This window comes from Colletotrichum orchidophilum (genome assembly GCF_001831195.1).
Source record: "Colletotrichum orchidophilum strain IMI 309357 chromosome Unknown Scaffold_31.1, whole genome shotgun sequence".
NCBI classification, from domain to species: Eukaryota; Fungi; Ascomycota; class Sordariomycetes; order Glomerellales; family Glomerellaceae; genus Colletotrichum; species Colletotrichum orchidophilum.
Window position 1 is genome coordinate 1 of NW_019172987.1, and position 23,851 is coordinate 23,851.

The following is a 23,851-nucleotide window of genomic DNA, read 5'->3' on the forward strand; positions in this document are numbered from 1 at the left end:
CCCCACCCCAAACTCCCCTCCATCAATTCGTCTTGTCTCTTTTCGAAAATACCTGCATATATTAGTAGTCATTCAGGTAAAATAGGTAAGTAGCATGGGCTCAGTGGTGCAGGCGGGTTAGGTAGATAGCCCACCGACAAACAGCCTGCAAAATCTAGCTTGCATCTGTGATGCCGGTAAATCGCTGCAACGAGCAGGCCGTTGAGACAAGGCGGACCAAGAGGCCGCTGTCAAAGCGGGAATGGGTGGGTTGAGAGCGGTGACCATTTCCCCCATCGCCTTACTTGCGGTCTCGAGCGGATTCGTAGACTATTGATGCCCATGACCTTAATGGAGCGATCTGCCGAATATAGCTTCAACCGCATCCACTCCCGCATCGTCAGTTCCCGCTTTCGACCGGTATTCTTGTTTTGAGTTCATAGCGGCGGGTCCTTGACTGCCTTGCCTTTTTAACTCGTGGGCAGCAAGGCAGCAAAGTCGCGGGCATAGCGTATACCCTCAGTCAATCCCACGGCAGCATAGTGGCGCATCCCCATGCCTCAGCTCACGTGGTCGGCTGGGCCTCTATTCCCTTCCTTGTCTTGGCAGTTGTTGATGTGCCATCGGCTGCAACCTCAGGGCCAGCCAGCCAGGGTAGTGAAAGGGGGAGGGGGAACTGGCCGAACTGCCCGCCACTTTTCTGCCCATGGATTGTAACAGTCGCTGTACCAGTGGATCTCGAACCCCAATGCGCGATGAGGTTTATCAACACACGTTCCATACGATCTCGCAACGGTCAATTGGCGACAGACGTTTGACGAGGTGAAGAGATAACGAAAGACGGTGTGGCGGGTGAGGTTGCACCGTCGCATACACGTGCGATTACCCCGCGGCTCGTTGGCACTTGGTAAACCCCCAGCACGCTGGCGAACGAGAGGGCGGGTGTTGCGTCTACTCCACCCAGTCAGCGGGATACTCGCCGGGGGTTCTATATGTCCTTGGATATTGTCGGAAGCGGCGTCGCTGGAGGACCCCGCGAGAACGGACTGCGGCGCTTGTTTAGATGGACACTGGCCGAGGTCTGTCTCTAGAGGGAGTCGAGGGACGAACTGGTGACAAAGGCAAGGCAGGGAGTCGTTTCTGGTCCGCGTGTTCCGTCGCCGCGCCGACGCGCCAAAGCAGCGCTTTGCGCCTGTGACGGTGCGTACTGTCATTGAGAGCGCCCAGTGGAGCAAGATACACGTATTCGTACGATTAATGATTGCCATCATTCGTGGCCCCGATCTGAAAAGGTTTCTGGCAGTGCTGTGTCGCCCTGGATGAAATCGACGAGGGAGAGACTGCTCAGAGGCGAGACCAGGGGGACAACCCAAGAAGCTGGGTTGGCGGAGTCTCGAACTCGTCGACATCCGAAGGGATGGACAGGGCCCGGTGGCACAGTTGGTCAATGCTAATCTTTGGACGAGCAAGCATTAATAAAGCATCGCGCACCCGGTGGCCTCGGAGGGGGGGAGGGTTTGCTGCGTTTATCAGAAGACCCAGTAGGCACCGGATGATTTGCTCTCGGACGATTGCTTGCCAGGGGAATCGAGATGGGGTCACACTCGTTTGCAACGTGCAGATCATCCAACAGGTCCTTGGCCCGATTTCCCAGGGTCAAAGGGGGCCAATATGTGCCAGTTGTATGACTGAAGGGGGTTTGCAGCGGCATAGTACGATGGTGATGCCAAAAATCCGGAGGGCGGACGGCATGATAGTGTGAGGCCCCCCGGAAGAGAGTCATTGGTCAATGCCGAGGCCCTGGAGTGACAAGATGATTGATCATGCCTATTAGTAGACCTCCCAGGCATGTCCTGGTGCCGTGACCCTTTATCCTCATCCAGGCCGCACGGGTTGAGAACAAACGCAATAGAGCTTTGGACTGTCTACGCGCTGCTCTCCATAGTACGGACAGTGTGCGTTGCGTAAAGTCTTTCTGGCCTGGCAACGATATCCAGGCAAGGCGTTGGAGGCCGCGGAAGTCCGGATCTGCAAGCCGGACGCGGCGGCCAGGCCAGGGCACGCCGCACACTTGAGAAGTGACAGCCAAGAGATGGCATGGACGATGGGAGGGCCACAATGGTGATTAGTTATCTCAACTGCTTTCCCACAGGCAGCTCATCAATTGGCCAAAGGTCTTCATTGTTCGCAGACACCACGGTCGACCCGAATGCTATTACAGATAGGTCCTGTCCGAATACTGCTGGATCTCGCCGACGCGGGCCAGATGCGCAGGGTGGGTGGACCGGTTCGGCCGAGCAAAGACTACTGCCGAAGAGACGCAGCCTAAAGATCAGCCGAACCACCTTGGGCACCTTAGTTATCGCCATTCCCCATCGGTGCTGTCGATGCTTGACTCGTTCTTAGAAAACGCAGCTGGAAGACATCCGGACCAGTGATTCGGGAGCCACAGTACCTAAATAGGATCACTAGAGATGCGGGTTCCAACGCTCTGGGCCCGCACGTTGTGGAAGATGTATCTGTACTCGGTACCGTTCAGGTGTAGCCATATGCGATTGCCTGGATTTCGACTTCTAGTACGGAGTAGTCGCATTGGCGTCATGTTTTGTTCCCATAGTTGGGCGTTGGGCATTGAGATCAGCACTACAAAGCTCTACCGTGAGCCACTAGCACGGCGTGTCCGAGCCTTCCCCTCGAGACCAGAGGCAGGAGCAGGGAGGAAAACAGAGTTGAATATTGCAAATCTAGGATCCACCGGAAACCGGGTGTAACATGTTCAGCATGGCCGTGTGATCAGCTGACCAGCCGCCTTCTCCATTGTATCACTTTGTTGGTTTGACTTTCGTATCCTCCTTGCTATTGTTTGCTTATTCTCCTCACCACCGTTGGACAAGAGGGACGGGAACAACGGATTTGACACTGGTGTGACGCGACATCCGATCATGCCATTGGGTTTCGATATGTGCTTGCCCCTAAGCACTTCTTGAGTGGGAATCTACGAAGGATCGTAGACTGCAAGGTCCATCTTGGCTTTCGTCCCTAGCAACCTAGGTAATCTGAGGCGAACCGGACAACACGACCGCTGCGCCTTTTTTTCCTTCCTCAATTTCTAGTTGTTGTTGCTAGGGCACAAGCCTTTGGTGCCGCGAGCGGCGCCGTTAGTTCCCTTCATTTTACACTTCTAGATCGAGCCACGGAACGTCTGGCGGAGACTGCTAAAATAAGCCATGGAAGATGGATCGGAACCGACAGGCTTGAAGCCTGCCCGCTGTGTAGCGTGCAAGGTGTTGATCATCCTTTTGGTGCCGTCCAGCGGGCGTCTCTGGCAAGGACAGGATTCGACTTTTTCTTTCATGTCTCACTGTCCCTCCCGTCCTGGCCCAATGCTCAAACATTGACGGCGTTTCGCAACTGTCTTCGCGATTGTGATCCGTGGAAGCCCCAATGAAGAGAACGACAAAGCGGAAGACGAGAGGAGGAACACCCGTTTTGCAGCCACAGAAAAAGACCTGGCGAATATGCTCTGGCGAGGCTTCTGGTGGCTGTCGCTGGTGGCCCCTGCGACAATTTCCGATCCTGGTCGCTGGTCATTTAACGGTGTGATATTAAAGGAACCCCGGCGGGCGGGGACACCGCGTCTTGCAATGTCATCGTATCGATGATGAGCAAAAGCAACGCGTGTTTGCTTGTTGACTTTGGATCTTTTGCCCGGGTTCGAGTGCAACATTTTCGCAATGGTGGCTCAAAGTACAACATCATGGATCACCCTTCGACATGTCTTCTTTGAGGCGCGCTGTGGCTATCCCCCACCAACGTCGACTATCCCTGCGGCTGTCTGTCTAGTGTTCTAGTGTAGCGTTAGGCGGGTTGGTGAAGACAGAAGAGACCATACTAGCGTCGCCAACATCGGTAGTGATTTGTGACTCTGGCAAACAAAGCAGGCCACATGGAAGTCGTTCGTCATGGCCTTGTGTGCCTTGGTAGTTGGGACGGACTCCAAATGCGGTTTGAATGATTAGGAGGTAACCGTTGGGAGGTGTGGGTTTTGCTGCAAGTTGCCAACTGAACTGCACTTATCATTGACCGAAAACCAGGGAAAAGGTTTGCTAAGCGACCCCGTTGCTGTGCGTCTGCGGGGTATTTCCGTCCCTTCTTTCGGTCTTTCCTTTGTGATGGATGCTACGAGTATTACATAGTAGGGGGTCGGAGAGGGTACCGTTTACAAGCAATAGCTAGGTAGTCTAGGGTGCCTTTCGGAGGGGTAATAAGTGTATCTTTTTGCCCTACGTATTTGTTGAACTGTTACGACGTCACAGTGTCTATTCGTACCTCATTCTCATATTGTCACATCGTCTTTCTCTCCCGTACTTGCCTCGGTATGCTGAGAGGATAGAGAGGGTACCGGTAGACAGAGACGAGTGGAGAGCTCAACGGTGTGACCTCTAAGCATCGCGTGCAGATGCGAGATGCGGGCCATCCTCCCGACCTTCTTCCCTTAAGCAAGGCTCGGTTTCCCCTGCACACATCACCCGAAAGAGGACAATCGGTGTGTTCTGAAAGTCTTCTTCTGAGGCTTCGGTCTCAGGCACCAGAGGTATCCCGCCAATTGCAGCCGGCAAAGCGGGTTTTCATCACCGACAGGGGCCGGACGGGATGGTGATTGGGCCGAGTGGCCATTGGCGACGGGCTGCAGCGTGCAGAAAACAAATGCAGATGCAGGTGCAGAGCAACGATGGACATTGGGCTGACTCGAAGGCCGAACGCGGCACGGAGAATCTATCTGGAAGATTCACCAGCGTCATCGGCATTGGTGTCCTGGCCGAGAAGATGGGCGAAGTTCGAGATGGAAGCACAGGGCCGTGGGGTTGAGAAGCAATTCTAAGGCATCCGTGCCATGTAGAGAATTAATTGGGACTCGGACGTTCCATGGGTGAAGTTGTTCGAGGGATAAGGCCCTTGGTGCCTGGATGCGTCGTTTCAGTTTCAGTCCCGTTTACATCCAGAATCCCAGAACGTCAGTCTGACGGGCCGCGGCAAGCACCAGAGACGAGCGAGAAGGGACCAGGGAGATAACTGGTACAGCATATCGGTATGTATCGTGGCGCTGATGCTAGGCGAAGCGTGAGAGGAAAGAAGAGGTGGGCAGAAGCGCGAGGCAAAGTGGGAACTCTCTGATGGGTTGTCGAATCCCAGGATGCCGGCTGGGGTTGGAGAGGGTGCTGGGGTTTGGCGTTCTTGTCTTGCCCCTCGCCGCCTCGCTTGTGATGCCGCCTTTTGTCGCTTCTGGGACTGCTATCGGGCGGGTTCCAGGAGGTTGGTTGCAGGAAATGACATCAACCGGGGACGAGGATTCCGAAGCATGGGCCGTTGGCCGTTGTGTCGATCGATACTCAAGAGTCAGCGCGGACGCAGTAACCGCAGGGCGCGAGCAACGCAGGCAGTGACATGGCGATGACGGCAAAGAGGGCATCCGGATTCCCATAATAAGCTTGGTGCACCAGGCCTTGGGGTTGGACACTGCGAGGTTGGAGGCTGGAGCTTGAGGTGCACGTCGAAGGCAAACGCTCCCTGCATCGACGCTGGGGGCAAGGGAAGAGAGGGCGAAGATGCGCCTGCACGCCTGTAGGCTGCGGCGGCTGTGATGGGCATCGTCCCGTTTCTTTTTGTCTCGACATGCTGCGTTGGCCGCGACCGACGTTTGCAGGCAAGCGGCGAAGCCAAAGTAGGGCGATTTACATTTCATCACATGGTGCGGTTGTGGTGACTCTGCGATGCTCTCGGCTGGTAATTGGGTCGGTTTGATCTCATTTCAAGTCGATCAAGTCCCCGTCTCCGTTCCGTGCAGTGATAGTCTCTTGTTCGGATCCGGCATCAAGCTCATCCGTGTTGGAGAGCAGCAGCAGCCGCAGCAGCTGTGACAATGGCAAAAATCAAGGTTTAAAGCAATAGGACGGGCGTTGATGCTACAGCGCACAAATCGGCCATCGTGAGTGTCAATTGGAAGGCGAAGCAGCAGTCAGTCGGCAGGTTCATCGACGTAACGCCGTGAGGACAAGGGCAGCGTTTTCCATTGCACCTCACACTCGGCCGGGTACAACGAAGATGTACCCCGGGGAACGTATCGCTGTGGTGGCCCCCCTTGCAAACACAAGACTGGCACTACGGGGCTCTAACCGTGCGCGCGGTACGTCGCGAGCGAAAAAAACACAGCAACAAGTGGCTGGCCCCATCCCGTTGCCCTCGTTGCTGAACCCCCTGCTCAACCCAGTGAACCCACTTCAATGTGGACAGGTACGTACAGAAAGTGACTGGTGGATGGCTGGTGGACCAGCCACAACGCTGGGAAATAGCCAAAAGTGGGGTGGTTCTCTTGCCAAAAACACATCAGCCCAATAGGATACGTACCTCACGCACGTATTTTAGTAGCTGCTAAGGGAGATTAGCGCACTGGGCCACCCAAGCAACCACGCGCACCACGCGCACCTCCTGCTCCTGCATCTTCTAGGTAGGTACCTCGGGTTGTGGTCAGTCAGCATTGTCCAACATTGTCCTGTTGCCATGAACCTCGCAAGATTGCCAGGTAGGTAAGGTACGGTGTAAGCACACCAAACTCATATGATTCATTGAAACACGTCTGGATGGACCAGTTGAATGCCAAGTAGACCAACACCTTATGGTATGAGAGGCAGAGAAGACAGCAAGATGTATCCGTACAGCGTAGACTGCAAAGACAACCTAGGTACCTAATGCAATTGACCAACCATGCCCGGCCGGGTTCCCTGTCTTTCTCCCTCACGTCCCCTGTCCCTGATCTCCCTCCTGACAGAGAGACAGACAAACGGAGGGAACATGAACAGGGGAGTACGTACTGGTACCTGGCCTGCGCTCAATCAACTCCCGTCCCACGGGCCACCAACTCACTTTGACTGACTGCCCATTTCCCGGTTGTGTTCCTCGCTCCCGTCTTGCTTGCTACCCGTCGTCTCTGGTCGCTTTCTAGCTAGTTGCTGGTCGCTGGTTGCCAGTCTGGCCTGGTCTGGCCTCTCACTCTGCCTTGGTTTCTTTTTGATTATCTTAACCAGCAGTCACACAGGCACACGGTCACGCCTCTCTTCGCATGGTGCATTGCGTACATACACATCGAGGTACTCGCATTTCCTCTCTCTGCCGTCGTCCATTCCTCCTTCCCTCCACCAATTTGCTGGCGTGTATCTTGCGGATATACCATCTCAAATTCCTCATTCCTCCTTCCGTCCACGAGTCCACGAGACCTCGATATTACCTACTTCGATATCCCAGGGCACCAGAAGAACCAAACGAACCAGCGGCCGCTGCACGACAACGAGCGCAGCCTCCGAGTTCCGGCCTCCTTCCTGCGATTCGCGAATTACCACCTCGGTTCCGTGTTTCTGTTTGTGCGTCGAAGCGCACGCATTCCACTCTTTCTGTCTCTCCGGCCCGCCATCGACTTCCTCTCGCACAACGTCTCGACTCTCGGTATCTTGGTCTTGGACTATGCCCGTTGGACGCTTGTGCTTGCCTCTCTGTCTCTGTTGAGCGAACACTGTGAGGTGCCTGGTTGCAAAACACTACCACCCTCACCACCGCCACCGCCGCTTGCTATTGCTTCTTTATGGCGTCAAAACGTACGTCCCACTCCCACAAGCACCCTGAGCCCATCTTTTTTTGCCTTTTCCTCCGAGCGTCGACCTCGAGTCCTCGACCCGTCCTGTGAGCTGAGCTGGTCCCTGGATCTCACGGACCCGCGAGGGCCCTTTACGCAATCGAGTATAGCACCACTCGAGTGGTCCATGACCTCGTCCCGAGTTTGTTTGGTGTCTATCTACCTCACCCTACGGCCCTGGCACACAAACAAACGCGCCGCTCAGCGTGTCTCTTATCTTTTTTACTACTCTACTTCCCGCTCCGAGCCTCATTCCTTCTCCCCGGGTCGTACACCAATCTAGTCCGACTGCACCTTGTTGTGTCTCGCCAGAAAGCTGACCGAATGCCTTCGCGCCCAGTCACCGCAGCGAGCAACACCCGCTGCCCGCAGCTGTAATCGGACACTCGCGACACCGGCCATGGAGGCCACCGAATCGCGGTCCTCGCCCGATGGACTCGCCTTCAGTGCGCGCTCTCCGCAGCGCGACCAGACTCCGCGCAGTCCGCTGAGTCCCAGAAGCCCAGTCGCTGCCCGCGATTCTAGATCAGTAAGACCGCCTAAACTGGGAAGCGGAGGAAAGGAAGGTCAGAGTGCCACTACTGGGTCAGGAGGAAAATGGACGAACAAGATGCGCCAACAAGGGCCTTCAACAAAACCATTATTACCGGCTACAGAAAGGATATCTGAGGAGGAGAGGAATCAGGTCCCGATACGCCGCATGAGAACTGACAGCTCTGCCGATGACAAATTCGAAATCGCCCCCGATGGAGGCTCTGCCGGACGTGAAGGACGACAGTTCACCGTTGCCAACGTGGGCAACAACGGCCGGATCTATCTGAGGTGGGTTCCTGTCCCGACTGCATGCGGTGACTGTTTATCTAGTGCCTTCTTCCATATGGGCAGGAATGCTGAGACCTCACCACAATCTTACTCGGTTTTCCGGAAACGTGCTAACAATAAACAGACCAACTGTTCGTCCTGCCAACCAGAGATATCCACAGCCAAATTTTGTCTTTCCCATAACGCCTCCTGGGACGGCCGGTCTAGACGCCTTGACTGAGAAGCAGAGACAAAAAGACGCAAGCGACCTTCATCTGAGCCAATGGACCGCTACGCCACCAACTCCTGCAACGCCTGCAACGGCTACCACCCCCCCAACGGCGACGAACAGTCGCTACTTTTCTGGTCATGCCCCGAGACCCTCTCAACACAGACGGGCTCACTCTGACTCGACAGCCCACGACGGCACCACCACGAGTAGGGACTCTGAGGCCGAAGGCTTCAAAATCGTCATCTCCAAGCCGGGCGATGAACGGCGGGCCAAAACCACGGAGGATCTGGATGCGCCGCACATCCCCCTCCTAGACATTGAGATTCCAACCTGGAAATTAGGCAACCCACGATTCACCGCCAGAGGTACCCCGTTCTTTAGAGGATCGAGTTACGCCCCGACAGAGGAGTTTCCCCGCTCCAGTAATGTTTCCTTCCTCCATCGGTCTCAGACCGGCGAACTCACTCCAAGAATACCTGCGTCAATAGCGTCCAAGAAGCCTAGTCCCATCTCGATTCCTCAAATACGCCTGCCGCCCATGGAACCCGCTAGACACAATGACCCCTTCAGTCCCGCTCCCATGGCAACATCTCGGCTGCCTGCTATCCGCTCAACCTATATGTCGACCCATCTGGTCATCGAACCAGCCATGTTTGATGCCCTCACCTTCAAACCGACATGCGACGACAGATCGATAGTGCGATACTCCCCGGCAACGGGCGCAGTGACAGCCGCCACCCCGCCTCGTCTCGTGGCCGAGTTCACCTCTCCATGCTTTCTCGACTATGAACTCATCTCCGACTTTTTCCTCACGTATCGATCCTTTCTCGAGTCGGGCGACCTGCTGAAGATGGTGATGGCGCGCCTGCGATGGGCCTTGGGCCGAAACGATGAGACCGGAATGGTAGTCCGAGTGCGAACTTTTGTTGCCATGCGTCACTGGATTCTCAACTACTTCATGGACGATTTCGTGATCGAATACGGCCTTCGCGTCTCGTTTTGCAACCTCCTGAACGACATGGTGGACGAATTGTCAACAGATCCTCGGGGTCGCAAGGTTCAACTCAAGATCTTGGCTGAACTGAAGAAATGTTGGCGGCGGGTGTGTGCTCAGTTTTGGGATGGTCCAGAGTTCGAACCTTCTCTTGGTCCAAATATACCTATAGCTCCAGGTGGAATTGCAGGCCACAGAAACGCCGGCCTGGATCCATCCTTCTGGGAGAGAGAAGACGCTGCCCCTCAGCTGGATAGCCTGTTTGCGCCAATCCCCGAGGACAAGGAACAGACAAGCTTCTACGCCGACGTGTCCCGCGCGGGTCACATTGCTGACTCTCAACCCATTGTTGACAGACCCGCTACACCAGAGAATCACCATGTTCACGAGATCGACAGACGGTTGGCGGCTTCACCTACGAGTATCGCCAGCATGGACATCATCTCCTGCTCTTTCCCGGGTAAGAACTCGAAAGGAGCTCAACATGGCAACAACTACACGTTGGGTGCTCACCCAGTGGCACCCGCTAGCTCGGTTTACTCCAGCGCAGGCCCAGTGGCAACGACTCCACGCGCTCTTGTTGGGAAGCGCGTTCGGGCAGGCCACGGGCATAAGAGAAACGGCAGCCTGACGGACTCGCTCAGAGAAAGGGAGCATAGCACTGAAAAATCGGGTCTTCAGGACACCGACTTTCTTTTGTCACTGCCTTTTGCTGGCAGCCTGGTTCGAGGAAATCTGATGCCTCCAGGCCAACCGTACGTCGAGGTTATGTCGCCTAGCCTTGCCGGTGATTTCCAGCGCCACACCACCGTCTTCCAAGTGCCGGGAGAACAGAGGAGCGCATCCGCAATGTCTGGCCAGGGCATGAAGAAGCTGATCGGCAGTGTCCGACGCGCATTGAGCAGCCGTGGGCAGGGCGTTTCCCCGACGCAGGGCAACTTCATTAATATTTCCCCCATAGGTCCCCGTGGCGCCACGACAAATCGATTGCCTGGAACCGCGATAGTCCCTCAAGCTAGGCCGCAACAAAACGGTATCCGTCCTCCTGTACGCATAGACCTTCTCGGTGCGGAGGTCGTGGAGGACTTCAAGAAGGCTGTCCGAGAAGATGCCGCTGCAGATGCTGCGGACGAAGCCGCAAGACGCGGGCATTTAGATCCCACCGCTGCTGCTCTACACAGGGCAGTATCCGAACAAGATCTCGATTATTCAGGGGCTCACATAGTTTCTTCTTTCGGAAGCATCCCGGAGGATGATGTGCTGAGACCCGTCAGCGACATGGCTATCACAACCGGCAGCAAGTCTATTGTCATTGTCGACGATACACTCCAGTTCTCCTTGCCAGCAATGCATGGAGCGTTACCCGCCACTGAGTCCGTGGAAGCCTTTGCCGACACGTTTCTGCCACCCGGTGCGGATCCAACACCACCAAACACGCCTCCGGGCCATGCGATGGGCACACCTCGACGGTCGTCTTACTTGCTCAACCAACATGTTGTCAGACCTTCCATTTCGGTAGATCCCTTGCCTCCCTTCGTGCCTGACTTGACAACTCTGGGCAATGGCCCAAGCGCCCGTCCTTCTATGGATACCGATCGTCCTTTATCTGAGTTCAACGGGCCCGCTTCCAGCCGTCCAACCCTGATCAGGTCAACGATGAATCACACCCGGCAAAAGTCAAGCAGGACGAACAGATCCCTCGATTCGGCTGCGATTCACCGGCGGACTGCCTCATTTGAAAGTACCTTCAACCCGCGATCAACCGTCAAGAGCTTCGACGCGACCACATATACTGAAGGCTCCGTGACTGATGGGGATGAGCCGAGCCCCGTACCTGAGCCTCTTCGGATCTTGAGACGGCGGCCAGGGGGAGACTTACGGGCAATCAACAACGTGGGTGACGGGGACGCTCTACCTCTGCGTAAGTCGCGGTCAGCCGGCTCCCTCACAACTTATTCGGAATCCATGCGAAGTTCCTATTTGCAGAGCCCCAGGCATGATTCCAGCGCTTTTGTAGACGTCGTTTCGAGCGAGTTCTCCCACCGGGGAGAAGCAGATAACTTTTCCCTCGGCGCAATGGCAGAGCCATCGGCAAAACGACAACTGTCGCTCTTCAGCACGCACTCGTCCAAACCCATCATGCGTCCTTCATTCGAAGCTGAGGCGCAGAAGCTGGCACAAATCCCTGACGATGAAGACGACGGCGGAGTAGAATCGGCGTTGGCCAAATTGGAAGGAAAGTATGAAAAGAAGTCTTTCAAATTGTCCATGGAGCCCACAAATGCTCCCCTCTATGTTCCAGACGCTGTAACGGATCTCGAAGGGGAGCCCGAGGCTCAAAAGCAGGGCAAGAGGGGACATCGTCACTTGCATGTCCTCCCTGTGGACGCCGTAGTGGTCCAACAAACCGAGGGATCGGAGCCCCGTTCCAGTTTCCTCGACGTCCCCGACAGACCCCAAACCGAAGCTAGTTCGTTCTTGTCAGATAACTCGGCAGGGTCGTACTGCTCCATCCCACTTCTTGAACGTGGCTTGGCAGATGATGGGCAGAGCAAAGCGTTCGCCCGTGAGTGGACCAACATGTCTGTTCTTCAAGACCCGGAGGAAGATTTATCATCAGCAGTGACTCCACGACCGATGTATGAAGGATCGTCTCACACATCTTCCTACGAGTTTATCCGAAAGACAGAAAGCCTGGAAAAGATCAAGCTGGGTGACTCCCCACCTAGTGAGCAGTCATTCTTGGACGACGATAGTGATGGAGAAGACCTTAGTTCCGACCTCTCATCCGAGCTATCAGTAGAGATGGTCGAGCCCGAAGAGTTTGCCATGAACCAGACACAGCCTCTTCCGGACCGCAATGCGCACCGCAGTGCATCCATTTTGGAGTTCGATCCTCGCCCCTTGAGAGAGTCAGCCATCGGCCCTTCAGACAGCCGAGAACCTCCGTCGCCGCCAATGACGCTTGTCCAGGCTCTTCAGATGTCGCCTGAGGCAGTCATGGTTCCAGAGCTTCACGAACACCAGGTGTATCAGCAAAAGCCCCTACCACCAACTCCCGACACCACTCCTGGGGCTGTTAATTTGCCCAGCTCACCATTGGATCCCACCGGCACCAGGGAAGCATTGCGTGGGCAACCAAAGTATTCTGAACGTGAGAGGGAATCCTCGAGATTCTCTGTCCACTTGCCGTTCACGCTTGCGTTTGACTCGGAGATTCTGGCGCAGCAGTTCACGCTGATCGAAAAGGATGCTCTCAATGAGATTGACTGGAAGGAACTCATCGACATGGGCTGGAAGAACGCAACCAACAATGACTCTCGATCATGGGTTGACTTCCTCCGCAATACGGACGCTCATGGCGTTGAAGTTGTCATTGCACGCTTCAACATCATGGTGAAGTGGGCATGCAGCGAGATCGTGTTGACCCAAAACATTGAAGAGAGAGCACGGTGCATCATCAAGTATATTCACATTGCTGCTCACTGCCGCCGATATCGCAACTTTGCGACCATGAGTCAGATCGCCATCGCCCTGACTTCGATGGAGATATCTCGACTCACAAACACCTGGGCCATGGTGCCGCCTTACGATATGAAGACTTTACGCGACTTGGAAACTCTTATCTCCCCTACGCGCAACTTTTACAACTTGCGTGCAGAGATGGAGGTTGGCTCCGATACAGGCTGCATTCCATTTGTAGGCATTTACACTCACGACCTTCTCTTCAACGCCCAGCGACCCTCCGAGATTGCCAGCTCCCCGACCACTGCACCGCTGGTCAACTTTGAGAGGTGCAGGTACGCCGCGACTATTGTCAAGACACTGCTAAGGCTGCTCGAGTCTAGCACACTCTACCAATTCCAACCGGTCGAGGGTATTACCGAGAGATGCCTATGGATGAGCGCTCTGAGCGACGAGGAGATTCGCAAGCACTCTCATCGTCTGGAGTAGGCCAATTTATTGGCTTCCTGCAAGACAAATCGTAATAAACGAATAAACAAACCCCTGACGAAAGACAGCACGACCGCTGAGGGTTTCGTCACCCTCGAAAGATACCCCTGCATTTATACGTGTGCCCTACACACGAACTTCGCTCACGTTCACGTTTCCTTCCTCTCACATCATCATACGTGACGAGCAGCTCCTTTCAACTATCGTCGTTTCCCACAATGCCCTGTCTTGGTTTCGAAGCAGTGGCCATATACCCTGTATTGATAATTCCATCATGAGATCATTAGAGCATCCAAGGCTCAGCAACCGGAGGGGGATGGGGCAGAGGAACGCAGATTAGGCTGAGGATGGCCCAGCATTGCACATAGAAAGCGGTGGTCTATACCCCTTACTTTGCGTCATTGAAGCGAGCGAGCGACCATATCGACTTACACAGGGAGTTGAGGGAGGGGGGACAAGGGTTTCTTTTACACTGGAAGAGAAAGGACAACTTGGGTGTCCCGGGCTCGAGGTTTCTCGAGCAAAGCTCAATACCCCTTATGCATGTTGGAATTCGACTCGAGGAGACTACTCATTCAAACAAACATTTGAGATTTTTCAGAACCTGGTGCATCCCCCCTTGCCATGACATGATAACTATGCAAGTGTTTGAAGAGCCTATGGAATGAAGGTTGCATTTTACTTCCTGCATAGCACATGAAAACGATGAATGACCGACGGAACTCAAAAATACCTTGCCATAGGTAGGCAGAGGTTGCCACTTGCTGCAGATCTATGATATACCTACCTTCAGTGAGGATGGTCAAGACCGGTAGGACGGTCACTCTACTACTTCCTCTATTTCCCGAAGGAGTTTTGCAACTTCAATTAACTTTCAGAAATGCTAACAAAGACGTCACCATATTTCTCTCTACTGAGATCATTCCTTCAATCGCCGACCCTGCATCCGGGGGACTCGCGAATTTGCTACCAACCGTATTAAGAAGGCATCTACGCATTGGTTTCACGGGCAGGGTACAACTCAGCACATGTTCGAAGAGAGCATTCCAATCAACCGAGCGGGTTAGTTCTGCGGCACTGAAAGCAATCTTTCAGCTCCGTCGTGCTCTAAAAGGGCGAGGGGAGGAGATTGGGCCCAAAGTCGACAGCGGTGCTGGGGGTTTCAGGGTGTTTTGTAACGCAGTGTACCTCTTGAGATCATGTCCCGGGGAGGCTGGTGAGACGGCGTCTTCTCCGGGTCTTCCCCGAAAGAGAGAATCCGGTGTATCATGAGCGGCAAGTCCCCCGGCGAGGCGAAGCGCCATATTCGCAAGACAGCGGTAAAATTTTTGGATCTGAGAGGGAGGAAGTTGGAGAAGAAGTTGAGGTCTCTTTGGCTGCGAGAGTGAGTGTCTGATCCTACTTCAGGTTATGTTGCAAAAAGGCTCTCAACTGAGAGAAGTTAATATTGAAAGCGCGATTGAGCCAGCGGCTGGATGTTGGAAATGGGATGTTATGAAGGTTGGCCTGTTCTCTTGATTAAGATGACTGATGACTGGGGATGCCCCGGTTTGACTTGAAAGATAGACTAAAGATAGGACCTGCCTGGACACTTCGGACCAGGGAAATACTGCAGAGGAAATTGATACCGAGCACCACAGCTGGCCGACTCTCCTAGATTTCGAGCACTGGACTCGGGGCAGGAGAATGAGAACCTGATGGGTTCCTTCGCGGGCGCGGGAGCGGGGTAGGATATAGCCAGTACCCTGACGACGATGCCTACATCAACGCCCTTCTTGGGGCCGCATAAACCTATACAGGCGTGCCACTCGACCTCACAAAGGCCTGCCGCATCTTGACCAACAGCACGTCGATGCTGTCCTTGACTCGCTCCATGTCCTCGCTCTTCTCGTCAGATGAGGACGGTGCGTGAGCCTAGGAAGAGTACGACAACGACAGCAACGGGCGGATAAGATCTAACAAGATAATACCCACGAGTACGACGAACGACAAAAATACGACTATAATAGAAATGTACGGCCATCCCTTTGAAGATGATGCCTCAAGGGGTAGTGAACGAACACGGCGTATGCCACTTGGTCAGGGGGGAAAGGAACGGCAGTGAGTAACACCAAGTCACCACACCAAGACACGGGGCAAGTCGCAATTGAGAGACCAACGGGGTTGTGGTATTTCGAAGCAAAGTCTGTACACCTTTCTTCCGAGTCCTCAAACATTTCATAATTTTTTCGACCAGAAGCTTTCAACGAAAGGCAGCAAGAAGGGCGGGATAACGATTAAGTCCACCCCTTTTGGCCACACAGGGCTTTCCCTCTCCCCAAAACGACATGCACAAACAATTGGTGGTTTGCCGACTATTTCACAATGTTTTTTGGTTCGAGTATCTTTCCCTCATTAGTGCAGACCAAGTTGACCCTTTCCTTTTTGCCCCCAAGATTGCTACCAGCGATCATAAAAGAATAAAACTCCGCCAGAGTTTTGATCTACCATTCCATGACCATTTGCTGTTCCGCCGTTTTGTGGATATCTCACACCGTGCTTCGATGACCGGTGCGTTATAGGTTATGTTTTGGGGATCCTCTTGTGTTGTGTCTCATGCCGACACGTGAATTGCGGGAAGGAGTTTACCAGGAGGACTCCTTGGGGGCGGCAGCGGCGGCGGCAGCGTCGCCGGCAGCGGCCCAGTCACCGGTGGGAGCGGCGCCAGCAGCAGCCCACTCATCACCAGCACCGTCCCAGTTAGCACCGGCCTGGGCACCAGTGAAGCCGGGAGCCTGGGCGTCCCAGTCGCCGGTGGCGGGGAAGCCGGACTCGATGGCGGCAACACCCTCCTCCTCAACGCCGGGGAGCTTCTCCTCCTCGACCTTCTCCTCGGCCTCAGCCTCGGGGTCGCGGTCTGTTGCGCGGATTAGTCTTCAATGATTCCATACGCGCTACAATGGGGCGGATTCCACATACAGAAGTACAGATCGACCATGGTGTCCCAGGGGGTCTCGCGGTTGTAGATGGTGCCGCGGAGGCGGAGGACCTCACGGGCGAGCATCCACCAGACGAGACCGATGGAGTGACGACCCTTGTTGTTGGTGGGGATGGCAACGTCGACGTACTCGGTGGGGGAGTCGGTGTCGCAGAGGGCGATGACGGGGATGTTGACGTAGGAAGCCTCCTTGATGGCCTGGGCATCGGTACGGGGGTCGGTGACGATAATCAGGCGGGGCTCCTTGAAAGAGCGGGTGATGTAGTTGGTGAAGGAACCGGGGGTGAAGCGACCGGCAATGGCGACAGCGCCGGTGTGGGCGGCGAACTTGAGGACAGCGCGCTGGCCGTAGGGACGGGCAGAGATAACGCAAATGTCGGCCGGGTTGTCGACGGCGGCGATGATGCGGGCAGCGAGGACAATCTTCTCCCTAAACAAGCGCAAAAAGTCAGCGGGTTTTGCGCTGGCGCAAATTGAGAGCGCAAGGAGTCTTCTCGGGATCCTTTATTCAAGATTTCCACATATACAACTCCATCGCGGCGCTTTCTTTGCTTACCAGGTCTTGCCAACGTTGATCACGTTGACACCGTCGGCACGGGTCTTCCACAGGTAGGGCTCCATGTGAACCTGGAGGTTCTTGCTTCCCAGGTGGGCTTGAGCTGCAAGCAGCATCTCAATGTCCTGGGAAGTGGCATTGAAGATCGAGGGCAGGTTAGCGGGAGCCATCTTGGGCGATTTCGGTCTTTCTTCCACGGGGAGACGGTGTCGAGCGGTGGTGGTGCGGAAAGAAAAGAAAGTCGAGATTTCGCGATCCTCGGAAAAAGTTCGCCCAGTTGTGCGTCTCGAATTCGTGGGTGGGTGGGCAGCTCATGTCTCTGGCAAAGCCCTCGCTAGGCCCTTGTGGACCAAGCGCCTTTGAGGTTCCGGCAGAGTACGTACCTCGCAAGTCCAGAGATCACGTGATACAGAAAACCGCTAGTCCTCCTCTGGCGGCGTACCCGCTTCCAGGGGTTGCGCGGCGGAGGACGGACGGGCCGGTGCCAATGGAGTGCAGCAGTCCAGATATGGGACCAACGTCTGGGAAATTTTATGGCTCTTACTGTTGGTGATCGTGTTGAAGGGGAACTACTGCCGCCATGCCTCCCAGATTACAGAGCCTCCAACGGCTAGGCACAGCTAGCTGTGAGCTTCAAATGTGCCGCAAGGAATGTGAAAAGCAATTAAAAGGCTAATTGATCGAGATAGTGTGCCTACGCCCAGCTGCTAGAACGACCCCGAGCTTCCTCCCCGTCATCCAGACCGCGAACCTCTCCCAGCGCGAGAAGAAGCGCAAGGCGAAGCAGGACCCGTACAGACATCAACAGGCGCAGCAGCGAAAGGCTGCCAACCAGAAGAGACAGAGCGAGATCCAGGCAGAAAAGGATGCAAACTGGGGCGACCCTATCCACGGCATCCCGACTCCTTTCGTCGAGTCGTTCGACTCAGCCGGCCAGGCGCCCACAACGAAGCCCGTCAAGGACGACAATGGAAACATCATCGCCGACCCTCGCCCGCTCCCCACTTCGCCGGGGCTTCTCAACCATCTTGTTGACGAGGGTGAACTCAAAAAAGTGATAGAAAAGGCCTACATTCTGACGAAACCCGTAAAGTCGGAAATCAGGGAGCTGGCAGACCCTGCTATTGAGGCACTGGCCGACAAGAAGCACGAGTTGAACCACGCTAAGGCAGTCGAGGCTCTGCAGCGCATCCTCTCGATGGACAATGCCAACTCCAAGATCCTTCTCCACACCAACATCAAGAGATGCGTCCAAGAGTTTGGGCGACACAACACCGACAAGTTTCTGACGCAGAAGCCAAAGTCTGCTCTCATGGACCCCAATGCCCCTGAGGCGCCAATCAGAGGTGGCCCCGATACTGGCAGCTCAGAGGTGCAGATTGCCATCCTGACCGCCAAGATCAGGAAGCTTTCGTATGAGCTCTCACAGAACCGTGGGTACAAGGATAAGCACAATAAGAGGAACTTGAGAGTCCTGTGCCACAGGCGGCAGAAGCTTCTCAAGTACATGGAGCGCAGCGAGAGAGGAAGTGGGCGATGGACGCACCTGCTCGAGAAGCTGGGCCTGTCACCGGCGACCTACCAGGAGCAGATCAGCTTCTAGGCGAGCCAGGTGCAGGATGAAGTAGACACGTGTAAAACTCAGACTTGTAATTGTCCTCTATGTACACTATAGCGATCGGTAAAGATGCTGATCTCCACGTCATGAAACTGAGCTACCTCCTTGCGCCATTGTGACCTGCCATTAAAAGATGAAACTGGTATTCTACAAAACTAACAGAACAGGACTGCAAAACATGAAACTCAGAACACGCTGATGTAGTTGCCAATCCGGTCTTTCTGGTTCTGAGCTATGCACTCGGCGATCCAGGTGATGTTGCGGATTTCCTATTCATCGTTAGCTTCATTTTTGTCATATTCAAGCACTTCCACTCTTACCTGTTCACGGAGTCTCACCCACGCATACACGATAGCAAAGGTGAACTGCTGAGTGAATGCGCTCTTGGAAATCTCCATCTCCTTTTGGTAAAACATATCCTCAAGGCTCTTGCCGTCGGAGCTTGAGCCACCGCCGCCCTGGTTACCCGGGCCAGAGGGACCGCCGCCGAGGCCCGCTGCCTCGAAGAAGCTCTTGTAGTCACCCACTCCGTCAACCGCAAGACGGACACCCTCAAAGTCTTCCGCCCTAGAAAGCATCAAGGTTCCCTCCGGGTACAGTTTACCAAAGCTGGGGTACAGCTTCTTGCGGTCATTCTTGTTAAGCTCCGTGCCGAAAGAGTTGAGGGTAATGTTGATCGCGCGGCGGTCGGCCTCGAACTCCAGGATTTCTGACATGACCTCAGCTGTTGGCGAGCCTGCCATATCAGGGTGGGTGTTGACAAAGTTGTGGAAGTCTTCCAAGTAGTTCTTGTACAACGTGTTTCGGACAATCTCGATGTTGAGCTCGTCAAGATCCTGGTGGCTAAGACTGCCCTTGAAGTAGGCGGCAAGGGGCGTCTCAATCAAAACGCTGTTGTATAACTCCTCGATATTCGTCGCGACGCAGAGTACTGGCATCGTCTCGAACCAGCCGAGGGGGTGGCATCTCTCAAGAAGCTCGCGGGTATCTCGTTCGTGGAGGGTGCCGGTAATCAGCAAGGCGACGTTGTCAATCATATAACCGTAGGTGAGATAGTCCATGAACTGGGCAAGAGAGCCGACGGCGTTGGCGCGAACATAGCGGAATTCGGAGACAAGCTTGTCGGTCGTCTTCGCGGCGAGAGCTGACGTCGAAGGGTTGGGAGGGAGGTTGCCGAGGAAGTCGCCGTAGGCAGGACCGAGTTGCAGCTTGAGATCTGGGGCCGAGTTAGACATGCATCACGCCGGAGCACATAGAGATACTCACCATCGATGGTCTCGCACTGCGTCAGATTGGCATAGTTGGAGCCGGTAAGAAGGCCGTTTCTGTAGCCACGAACGATGCCCTCAATGTAGCTGCGTCATGTTAGCCACAGTCGTGTACCATGCCACGCATCATAACTCCAACACTCACCCACTGTTGACGTTGAAGAAAAGACCCTCCATCTTGGCTGTGTTGTGGGTTGTTCGATTCGAAGCGGCTGGAGTGGTGACGCCGGTCTGGTGGAGGCGCAAACGGAGACAGCTGTGGTCGTTGACTTGTGGACGCTCTTAGGTACTCTGCCAAACCAAATCACTGCACAGCAGCTCCAAGGTCCCAGCGAGGCCAACCAAGTCCACCCAGTATTACGAGTTGCGGCTGCGCACAGACCTCAAGAGGCGGCTTTTCTCGGCAAAACAGATTTTACGCGCTCCGGGCCATCCCACTTGCCAATTGGTGTGTGTGGGGGGCCCGCCAAAGGCTCTGCAGCCATCGAAAAAAAATTGGTGGAGCTTGGCTTGGTTTAGAAAAAAAATATTTCCAAACCATCAATCCGCTCTCTGCAAACCTGCCTCCGCCGACAACAACATTTACACCCACGCGCGGAGGATTTAACCCGAGGGACCAATTTGGCCAGATTTGAAGAGCATCGGCAGATTTCAAAATGTCTCTCTTCGTTCTCGCCGAAACGCCGGCAGGGTAAGTTGTTCATTTAAAAAAGAAGGGAAAAAAACTGTGCCAGCAATTGGGAGAGGCTAACACGAAAAATAGCTATGGTCTGTTCAAGGCTGCCGACAAGAAGCTTCTCAAGCGCGATGAGCTCACTACTGGACCGACGTCTTCGGAGCAGATCAACCAGATGTAAGTCGCACTCCTACAGTCAGCAATCGCGGCCAATTCCCCGCGAGCACCACGCAACAGCGCGCACGCGTGCAGGCAAACCCGTAATTACGGCCGCGATTAGACCGCTGTGTTCGAGTACAGTTGAGGCTGACTGTCGCAAAGGCTCAAGTTGAAGTCTTTCGTCAAGTTCGATAGCTCCGCCGTCGCCGTCGAGGAAGCCGCTGGTCTCAAGGAGGGTCGTGTCCCGCCAATGCTCGCCAACCTGCTCAAGGAGATCAAGGACGAGAAGAAGGCCACCCTGGCCGTTGCCGATCTGAAGCTCGGTACTGCCATTGGCAAGCTCCCCGACTTGGATATCAAGGCCGTCTCCGATGCCGCCTCCCAGGACCTGTTCCGTGCCGTTCGCGAGAACCTTTCTTCCCTGATTCCCGGCCTCAGCACTGAGACCATGGACCGTATGGCCCTTGGTCTGTCGCACTCAATCTCGCGACACAAGCTCAAGTTCTCCGCCGACAAGGTCGACGCGATGGTTGTACAGGCAATCAAGTTGGTGGACGATCTTGACAAGGAGTTGAACGTCTACGCCATGCGCACCAAGGAATGGTACGGCTGGCACTTCCCCGAGCTTGCCAAAATCCTCAACGACAACCTGGTTTACGCCCGTCTTGTTGTTGCTGTTGGCATGCGTCAGGATTTCGCCGAGTCCGATCTTTCCGACATTCTCCCCGAAGAGCTTGAGGGCCCCGTCAAGACTGCCGCAGAGATTTCCATGGGAACTGAGATGACCCCTGAAGATTTGGAGAACATTCAGTTGTTGGCTCAGCAGGTCATTCAGTACTCCGAGTACCGTACTTCCCTCTCCACTTACTTGGAGACCCGCATGCGCGCTCTCGCCCCCAACTTGACCGCTCTTGTTGGCTACCTCGTCGGTGCCCGCCTGATCGCCCACGCTGGTTCCCTCATTTCCCTCGCCAAGGCCCCCTCTTCCACCATCCAGATCTACGGTGCCGAGAAGGCGCTCTTCCGTGCCCTCAAGACCAAGCACGACACACCCAAGTACGGTATCATCTACCACTCCTCCCTCGTTGGCCAGGCCACTGGCAAGAACAAAGGAAAGATTGCCCGTTCTCTCGCCGCCAAGACTGCCCTCGGTCTGCGTGTTGACGCTCTCGGCGATACCGAGAACCAGGACGATGAGGAGGAGCGCGCCTTGCTCGGCCTGACCAGCCGCATCAAGCTCGAGAACCTCCTCCGCAAGCTGGAGGGTAAGCCCCTCCTACCCAAGGGTGTAGGTGTGGGTCCCGACGGACAGCTCACCACCCCCGGTGGCTTCAACCTGAAGGAGTCCCGCAAGTACAACGCCGACGCCGATGGTGTTGAAGACACCGAGGTCAACGGCAAGTCCGAGAAGAAGTCCAAGAAGCTCATCCAGGTCGTCGACGAGGAGATGGAGGACGCCGACAGCGAAGACGAGGATGAGGAGATGAACGATGCCAGCGAAGAAGAGAAGAAGAGCAAAAAGGACAAGAAGAAGGAGAAGAAAGAAAAGAAGGACAAGAAGCGCGTCTCCATCGCTGCGGCTGAGACTCCCGTCAAGGAGAGCAAGGCTGTCAAGGGCACACCGGCGAAGCTGAGTGAAAAGGATTACGAGCGTTTCGCCGAGGCTGCTGGCATCAGCGTTTCCAAGTTCAAGCGCAAGTTCGAGCGCGGTGACGTCCAGCTTGGTGAGGACGGCACGCCCGTCGTCTTCAGCAAAAAGGAGCTGAAGAAGCTCAAGAAGGGTGAGGACGAGGCCGACGAGACACCCGTCAAGGCTACCGACAGCAGCAAGAAGAAGCGCAAGCACGAAGACGATGAGACGCCCAAGAAGGAAAAGAAGCTGAAGAAGAAGCGCAGCTCCCTTGGTGCTTAGGAAGCCAAGCGGCGTCGTATTTCTTATTCATAGACGGCACTTGGGCCTCATGTGCATAAACATATTGTTCAATGCGCTGTATGATACCTTGATCTCTCTGGCCGGCGTTTTGGGATGGACCTGGGGGGTTTTTATGGTCTGATCATTGGATGGGCATAGTTTCTCTTTTACTGGCAGGAAAAGTGCAATGTAATTGCTTGTTGAACTTGACTTCTGTTCTTACCTCGTCGAATGTGATCTGTCCTCCAACCAGTGTCTTCCTCATTTGTACCTTGCTCTACACATGGCGATGTCTCTCGTACGTGTCTAAGGATGATGATGAACAATCCAAGCTGAGTGGCAAGCAATTGTCTCTCTCCTTCGAGCACGTTACCCTTCACGTTAGAAGCCGGAAGCATCCAGGCCAATTCGTACCATACTCAGAGGGGAATGCAGCGACGAGTCCTGTCGCTTCTGCTGCAGATAGGCGGCTTCCTGACGTTGCAGCACTGTTCAATGTCAGCATGAAGTCGAATAAGAGAAGGATGAGTACTTACACGGTAGCTAGAGGGACCAGGACAATCACCACTGCGTTATGAAATAATCAGCCATGAGGTTCTGGGTTGATTAGATGAATGCTTGGGTAAGGAGAGCCCACGTGGAGTATGAGCCACTGCAAGAGAGAGTATCCTTCTGGCAAAACCCATTGCTATTGCAGTCCGGGTAGAAGCAACACTTCACATCGGCCGGGTCATTAGGGCAGAGCCCGGTCTTGGTGTAGCCGTTGAGAGAGCTACACTTGGAGGTCTTCTGGCAAGTTCCGTAGTTACCCTAGCCAAGATCAATGAGCATTAGCAGATGCCTCATGTGTGTTCATTAAAGGATTGAACAAACCTTACTGTCGTGACAATAGCCGCCTATAGCTGCCAGAGCGCCGGAGACGAAAAGAGCTGAGACGAGTGCGGAGACCTTCATCGCCGATGCTGATTAGATGTGGACGAGTAAGAAGATGAGACTCAGTTGTGTTGCTTGCTTCGAGATTTCACTTGTTCTCTTGACAGA

General features: G+C 54.7%; 9 protein-coding genes across 9 annotated transcripts; 4 read left to right on the forward strand and 5 right to left on the reverse strand.

The window, feature by feature from the left end:
• Positions 1 to 614: 614 nt before the first annotated feature.
• CORC01_04611 (uncharacterized protein) lies at positions 615 to 1,193 on the reverse strand (the record flags this gene model as incomplete). Its single annotated transcript, XM_022616258.1, has 1 exon — positions 615 to 1,193. The coding sequence occupies one exon, from the start codon at positions 1,191 to 1,193 to the stop codon at positions 615 to 617; it is 579 nt and encodes a 192-aa protein (XP_022477109.1).
• Positions 1,194 to 5,089: 3,896 nt separating this feature from the next.
• Positions 5,090 to 5,722, reverse strand: CORC01_04612 (uncharacterized protein; the record flags this gene model as incomplete). The annotated part of the gene is made up of 1 exon (XM_022616259.1): positions 5,090 to 5,722. One exon carries the CDS (start codon positions 5,720 to 5,722, stop codon positions 5,090 to 5,092), a length of 633 nt encoding a protein of 210 aa, XP_022477110.1.
• A 2,341-nt stretch (positions 5,723 to 8,063) lies between these two features.
• CORC01_04613 (RasGEF domain-containing protein) lies at positions 8,064 to 13,644 on the forward strand (the record flags this gene model as incomplete). Its single annotated transcript, XM_022616260.1, has 2 exons — positions 8,064 to 8,485; positions 8,610 to 13,644. 2 exons carry the CDS (start codon positions 8,064 to 8,066, stop codon positions 13,642 to 13,644), a joined length of 5,457 nt encoding a protein of 1,818 aa, XP_022477111.1.
• A 2,624-nt stretch (positions 13,645 to 16,268) lies between these two features.
• Positions 16,269 to 17,461, reverse strand: CORC01_04614 (40S ribosomal protein S0; the record flags this gene model as incomplete). Its single annotated transcript, XM_022616261.1, has 3 exons — positions 16,269 to 16,540; positions 16,603 to 17,051; positions 17,178 to 17,461. Coding segments are annotated over 3 exons (1,005 nt in total), but the record flags the coding sequence as incomplete, so codon positions are not given.
• A 296-nt stretch (positions 17,462 to 17,757) lies between these two features.
• On the forward strand, positions 17,758 to 18,780 carry CORC01_04615 (ribosomal protein S15; the record flags this gene model as incomplete). Its single annotated transcript, XM_022616262.1, has 2 exons — positions 17,758 to 17,803; positions 17,867 to 18,780. 2 exons carry the CDS (start codon positions 17,758 to 17,760, stop codon positions 18,778 to 18,780), a joined length of 960 nt encoding a protein of 319 aa, XP_022477113.1.
• A 200-nt stretch (positions 18,781 to 18,980) lies between these two features.
• Positions 18,981 to 20,240, reverse strand: CORC01_04616 (ATP synthase subunit; the record flags this gene model as incomplete). The annotated part of the gene is made up of 4 exons (XM_022616263.1): positions 18,981 to 19,064; positions 19,116 to 20,011; positions 20,062 to 20,150; positions 20,209 to 20,240. The coding sequence occupies 4 exons, from the start codon at positions 20,238 to 20,240 to the stop codon at positions 18,981 to 18,983; spliced, it is 1,101 nt and encodes a 366-aa protein (XP_022477114.1).
• A 479-nt stretch (positions 20,241 to 20,719) lies between these two features.
• Positions 20,720 to 22,810, forward strand: CORC01_04617 (NOSIC domain-containing protein; the record flags this gene model as incomplete). Its single annotated transcript, XM_022616264.1, has 3 exons — positions 20,720 to 20,754; positions 20,827 to 20,916; positions 21,061 to 22,810. The coding sequence occupies 3 exons, from the start codon at positions 20,720 to 20,722 to the stop codon at positions 22,808 to 22,810; spliced, it is 1,875 nt and encodes a 624-aa protein (XP_022477115.1).
• Positions 22,811 to 22,959: 149 nt separating this feature from the next.
• Positions 22,960 to 23,388, forward strand: CORC01_04618 (uncharacterized protein; the record flags this gene model as incomplete). Its single annotated transcript, XM_022616265.1, has 1 exon — positions 22,960 to 23,388. One exon carries the CDS (start codon positions 22,960 to 22,962, stop codon positions 23,386 to 23,388), a length of 429 nt encoding a protein of 142 aa, XP_022477116.1.
• A 28-nt stretch (positions 23,389 to 23,416) lies between these two features.
• On the reverse strand, positions 23,417 to 23,764 carry CORC01_04619 (uncharacterized protein; the record flags this gene model as incomplete). The annotated part of the gene is made up of 2 exons (XM_022616266.1): positions 23,417 to 23,620; positions 23,684 to 23,764. The coding sequence occupies 2 exons, from the start codon at positions 23,762 to 23,764 to the stop codon at positions 23,417 to 23,419; spliced, it is 285 nt and encodes a 94-aa protein (XP_022477117.1).
• Between the last annotated feature and the right edge of the window lie 87 nt (positions 23,765 to 23,851).